The sequence below is a fragment of the Nipponia nippon genome, unplaced genomic scaffold (assembly GCF_047370975.1).
Source record: "Nipponia nippon isolate SJK-2023a ecotype South Korea unplaced genomic scaffold, ASM4737097v1 scaffold_2, whole genome shotgun sequence".
Classification (NCBI taxonomy): Eukaryota; Metazoa; Chordata; class Aves; order Pelecaniformes; family Threskiornithidae; genus Nipponia; species Nipponia nippon.
The window spans coordinates 47,212,098-47,218,347 of NW_028262336.1; the positions used below are offsets into that span (position 1 = coordinate 47,212,098).

The following is a 6,250-nucleotide window of genomic DNA, read 5'->3' on the forward strand; positions in this document are numbered from 1 at the left end:
ATGGCATAATGCCAGTACTGGAAGTATCCAAGTTCTAATGGCCAACATCCATGGTACCCCCGTCATCCCTGGTACCTCTAGAGAAGATGGTGTTCTCATGTACAGTATGGGGCATTTGGCCTACGCAGACAACACCTTTCTAAGCCAGTCTGTTTCGGAGACTGATTATCCCAAAGTAGAGATACTGTTACGCCTCATTAGCTTTATACTTGGTCATTAATACTAAAATTCAGAGAATCGGTTGAAATGTTGAATTCATTTGGAAAACAGTGTGTAGGGCTTCATAAGATCTAACTAGATGTTGTATTTAGAGAGAGAAACTGTGTCAGTTTCTCTGTGCTGTTTTTGGTCTCCCTTCTTCCTTCTCACTGTGCTTTTCTATGGCAGGCTGCCCAGCAAAGAGCTGTTTTCTTATTTCATTGTATATATGGCCCTCCAAAAAGAGGCTGGCTTTCTCTTTAGTAGTATTTCACCCTTGTTCTGCACCAGTTCCTACTAACAGTTAAATCTCAGAGTCAACTGGATTGGAAGGAAAACGCAAAATACCTTTTAACGGAGCTTCCTGTCTTATGTTTTATTCGCGGTTGTATAACAAGACTAAATGCCACTTGTTTTGTCAGGTTTAAAAAAATAAAATGGAGTGGTTTTCTTTATGGTGTTTTAAGGAACTAATTGCCTGTCTACAGTATGTAATGCTACTAAGAGCTTAGGACTGTCACATTTCAGCAGCTTCTCAACCAGGCGGTTGAAATCTGACTAAGTTGTCCTTGGTCTTGATCCTAACAATCTGTCTGGTTTAACCTGGACATAGATCTGTCTTATTTCACAGATTCAGATGGTCTGTAACCCCTTCTTCCGTGTGACTGTTTGCATGCACATGCCAGAATCCTCCCACAGCTGTGTTCAAGGTTCAGTGCAAGGCCTCAGTGCTTGGATCATTTAATCTCTAACTGCACAGACCTTCCTTTGCAGCTTCTTGTTTTTTTCCCTTGACCCATTCACTTTTTTTCCCAGCTGGTACCTAATTTTGAGGGCTGTTTGGTCAGTTTCATTTACTTACTATAATTTTCTTTAACATCTTAAATACCTTTTAAAAATACTAAAATAAATTCAATTTCAGTGGCCATCTGTAAATATCAAATTATACTAAGTTACTGTTTTATATGTAGTAGATATATTTTTACTACAGTATAAACAAATCTAATGTACTTTCCAGTTTTACCATGCAGCTTGTTAAAGTAGTTGTATGTTGTTGTGTTTATTCTCTTCCTTCTGCAGGAAATTGATGGGAAGGCACTACTCTTACTGAGGAGTGATATGATAATGAAATATATGGGACTGAAGCTGGGGCCTGCCCTAAAGTTGTGCTACCACATTGAAAGACTTAAACAAGGAAAGTACTAGCCAGTGGGGATACCACAAATATGTGTGTTCGTGTCACACTAAGCTCTCAGGTTCACAGCCATCGCCTTTATTTGAAACTATCTTGCTGATATAAATCATCTTTATTTTTTGAAAGTGCTCCCAAAATGTAAAAAAAAAAAAGACATTCAGGATAAAGAGGGAGAAAAAAAATATCTGTATTACATTCTAGTATTTTGCCAACGATTTCAGAAAGTTTGCAGGGAAGGGCAGTTGATCAGACTGGGTCAGGCAGGTCGGGTAACAGTGCTCTCTGAATCCTGAAAAGTGTGTTCTCTGTTACAGACTTCAGCCAACGTGTTCATATTCAGAACCAAAACAGCTGAATCCCAAAGGAAAATAATAAACCAAACCAGCATCAGGTGTTAATAATTTTTACAGGGGTGGCTGTAAACTTTTATATTGCAAGGAAAATTTAAAATAGAAGATCTCATCTCTGTAGTGAATACTGTGTCTGGTCCTCCAGCAGATTAATACTCCTAGTATATTATTCTAGATTATTCCTAGATTTCCATAAAGGGAATAGCCATATGAATTGGTTATGGGGGATGGAGGTGTGGGGAGGGAAGGGTTATGGAGGAGAGAGGGATTAATACAAATATAAGCTTTTATAAAGTGTGATTATCAGTCCTTTGGTAAGTTATGAGGACAAATGTACGGTATATTGTCAATTTATGCAGGCAATAAATATTTCTGTTTCATGGAAGGGCATATTGGCTGTATAAACAGCCATTTCTGGGACAGACTGATTTAACTGGAACAACACATCCACATTTTAAACATTCCATCTTTTTGCTAAGTTTGGCATGGATATATGTGTTCATGCTTTTTATATATACACGTGTATGTGTCGGGGAAATACATACTATATGTATATAAAAATATACATACACACTGTACATATATGTATTCAGTTTTTTAATGTGTACTTTGCACTGTGCCAGAGAGAACTGTACAATTTCTTGTTGGTTTTTTTTTACCAGAAAATTTAGTGGTGTACTACTTTCATATTCATTAGCACCTGTTTAACTTGTCCATTCTTGGAGTCAGAAGGTGACAAACAATCAAAGAGTGGGTTTATTCATACAGGCGAGTTCCCTGTACTATGCAATACTCTTGGTTATTCATCCTTTAACTCTGAGCCATATATTCTGGTATATTTCTGGAAAGACACATTTGGTTCCGATGTTTTGGGCTTATATTTCCTATAAGGAAGTGCTATTATGTAACCGATAAGCCTTTTTAGGGTAAAATTGGTGCTGTTTGTATAAGCTGCATGGATGAGTAGTGATAATAAAGCAGTTTGTTGTCACTGCCAATTGTAATATACATCAGGGACAAGAAAATATACTTTCTGTGTAGGAAATTGAATGTACTGTATGTAATAGTGCAAGTGATAAAAACTATTTGCTAGGGAAGGTGTAGTCCTAAATCGGTAGGTTTTATTATATTTCTTACTGCCTTTTTATATGAAAGCATATAGTATAAATGTATTTTTTACAAATTCTTTTTCTGAAAATGCCTTGCTTTACCAATAGTCTGATACTCCTCAGGTTTCAGCAGAGATACTGCTGCAAAATAATAAATTTTGTGGCTCACAAGTGTCCAAGTATTTTGTTAGCTTAAGTGACTGCAATGCAATTTTAATTTAGCGAGTAATTTGGACTTTGAGAATTGTTTTTATTATTACATCATCAGACATTTGACACTAAAGGTTATCTGTATTGATTTGTTTTGCATATCTTTTGTGGTGCATGTATGCTTAGATGAATAATACAAGCATGCTCTTTATACTAAGAAAAGGTCAGAGCAATGATTGGAGAAACAGAATATTTTTTTTCTTTGTGTTAGGAAAATACTGACTTGATTGTTGGTGTAACCATATGAAAGTTAGTTATATATTGAGGAAAACATCATGCCCCACATGTTCAGTGTGTTGCTTATACCTTACTTCTTCCACACTTTATGCTGAATTTCAGAGTTCTTTAGCATAAAAAGATCTCATACGATTTAACTGGAAGTAATTGACTGAAAACAGTTTTCATTTTTTATGCTGCCATTGGCATAAGAAAAACAAAGATGTTTAAATTTTCTGTTTGGCCTTTATGGAATGACATTTTTGTACGTGGCACTATTATGGGTATAAATATTTGTTCAAGGCTTTCTGTGCACGCATGTGCACAGGGATTACTGTGATGTTGCAGTACCAGAATTTCACTGTGTGCTGTAGCGTAAGATTCAAGCGTTCAAAGTGTTGTAGCAGAATATATTTTTTATTCTTTATTTTCAATGGGATGTTCTTATCTATCAACAAAAATAAAATAGTTTGTTCATTGTTGTGACTGTGTGTTCTGTTTGATGTTGTGTGTATGTGTGAGCACTGTTTGCGTAGGCAAGGGTAGCTATCTTATCTGGCATTTGGCAGTTCTTGACAGTCAATGTAAACATCTGATGTAAGGAAGTTTTAATCAAAAGGGTAAAATCATTCCAACATTGTTTATCTGAAGCAATTAGTGTTTGAACTTGGGTTGGTCTATGCTTTCAAAATGACAACTTAGGAATATATTCAATATATTTAATATATTTAGTTTTGCCTATAGCATTTTGCTACTTACAGCTTACAGAATTCTCATATAACCACTGAGGGGAAGAGACTGCTAAAAACTCTGTCCTGTGTTCAGATGAAGACCTGAAGTATTTTAAATCAAAGCAGTTAATGACGGTAGGTTTGAACTTCATATACTTCATGCTTTCTTATTTTTATGATACAGTAAGTCTGTTGTCCTGGTGGCTGTTTGCAGTGATCAGCCTGCGCTTGAGAAGTAACTTAAATTGAGTGAATGGTAACCTCAAATCCTTAGCAGGTAAATTATGGAACTTGGAAGTTGGTAGTAACAGTAGTCCAGAGGCATTTTGCATCTGATCTCTCCCGAAAGATACTGAATATCTTTTTGGTGCATATATGATATAGAAGACAACGTGATGTATTCTCTTTGTTTCTCCGAGTTGCTTTTCTGTCAACAGGGATTCATCTGCTTATCTGGTTCTGTATCTTTCAGTCGTCTTGCAAGACAGTGCCATAACTCCTCAGTACATCGTAAGATCTCTTCTGTTTGAAATTAAAATGCTACTGCCTGGGAGGACTAGCAGCTCTCTCAGTTCTTGTCACAGAAGACCTATGCAATATTGGAACTGAAGAGCGCTGTATGGCAGGGTGATTGCACGTTGCAGTTGACATGACGGCACTTCTAACAAGTTTGTGGCTGTATACATATTCTAGGACTTTTTCAGGAATGACAGTGAAAGACAGCAACATGATGTTATAAGTGTAGGCGCAATGGATAGAGCGTCTTCCCCTTTTTTGTTGCTTTTAATAAGGCACACCATTTTTTACTTCAGGTGGTAGACACAGGGGCAAAGATGTTCACCTGAATACTCATGGTATATTTGTAGAAACTCTTCTTCCTTTCAAGTCATTCAGGGATATAATTTGCTCAAAAGCAATGTTAACCTTCTCTGTAACTCTGATGACAGTTTTATGTGAGTCTGTGGATGTGATTGTGTATGCCCTGAACGTGACACAAAAATTGCACATTTGAGTATCTCAAGTATTACTGTAGGCGAAAAATGAAGCCCTGAGTAAGGATGACTAAGAACTTGAAATCTGAACCTGCCCAGATGAAGTACCGTGGTTCTTTGTGCTTGTCTTTCCTTTAATTGGAGGTGAAATTCAGAGAATTGCAGCAGGGATACCCTGTTGAATTAATAGTTTATCTTCCTGCTTAAAGCAGAGGGCTCCAGTCACTTTTTCCTATTCATGTATTATTCCAGTGGGCCAACTTAGGATCATGTTTTCATTTAAATATGAGTAGCTAATGAAAGTCTATTCATATGTATGTATATGTGAATCTATAATGCAAATAATTTTTCATTTAAATGGCCTGACATCCAGAACCAAGGAGTCAGAGCAGCCTGTGTCCAGCCAACTTGAAGCAGAGGCTGGTAGTCACTGTTTTAAGATAATTTGTGTTATACTATTTATCTATTCTGTTTGCAGTTTGAGCTGACTGGTTGTTTTTCTGTTCCACATTATCAAAGTTTACCTAAAGTCTGCTTGGTGTTTTTGTCTGCCCTCCTTAGGAAACTTTTGTGCAGGGTTCTCTGTATCAGTTACTCTGAAACTATATAATTTTTAAAAGCTTTTTCTATAATAGACTTAAAATACTAACTGGAAGTAACGAGTACATAGAAAGCTGTATAGAAAGCAATGCTACAGGGAAAACCAAAAATACTGCTCAGCATAGATGTGAGGGTTTTCAGATTAAATACAGCAGGGTTTATATCTACAGCTTTTCATGTTTCTAGGTTTGTCTTGTATCTGCCTTGCTCTAAGTAAGAGTTGAGGAGTGTATCACAGAATCAAGGATTAGTTAAGGTTGAAAGGGACCTCTGGAAGTCATCTGGTCCAACCCCCTTGCTCAAGCAGGGCCACCTAGAGATAGCTGCCCAGGACCATGGCCAGGCAGCTTTTGAATACCTCCAAGGATGGAGATTCCACAGCCCCCCTGGACAGCCTGTGCCAGGGCTCGGTCACCCTCACACTGACAAAGTGTTTCCTGATGTTCAGAGGGAACCTCCTGTGTTTCCATTTGTGCCCATTGCCTCTGGTCCTGTCACTGGGCACCTCTGAAAAGAGCCTGGCTCCGTCCTCTTTGCACCCTCCCCTCAGATATTTCTATACATGGATGAGATCCCCCTTGAGCCTTCTCTTCTCCAGGCTGAACAGTCCCAGCTCCCTCAGCCTTTCCTCATAGGAGAGGTGCTCCCA

At 37.8% G+C, this 6,250-nt stretch overlaps 1 protein-coding gene across 4 annotated transcripts in view; it reads left to right on the forward strand.

Moving 5' to 3' along the window:
* The window catches only part of SCML2 (Scm polycomb group protein like 2), a 62,874-nt gene extending 59,163 nt beyond the window's left edge, over positions 1–3,711 (forward strand). For all 4 annotated transcript variants that reach the window (XM_009476253.2, XM_087756991.1, XM_087756992.1 and 1 more), the window contains one exon: positions 1,279–3,711. In XM_009476253.2, the coding sequence (XP_009474528.2) occupies positions 1,279–1,404 (126 nt within the window). In that variant the 3' untranslated portion in view covers positions 1,405–3,711. The remainder of the gene's footprint in view (positions 1–1,278) is intronic.
* The last annotated feature ends 2,539 nt before the right edge of the window (positions 3,712–6,250 follow it).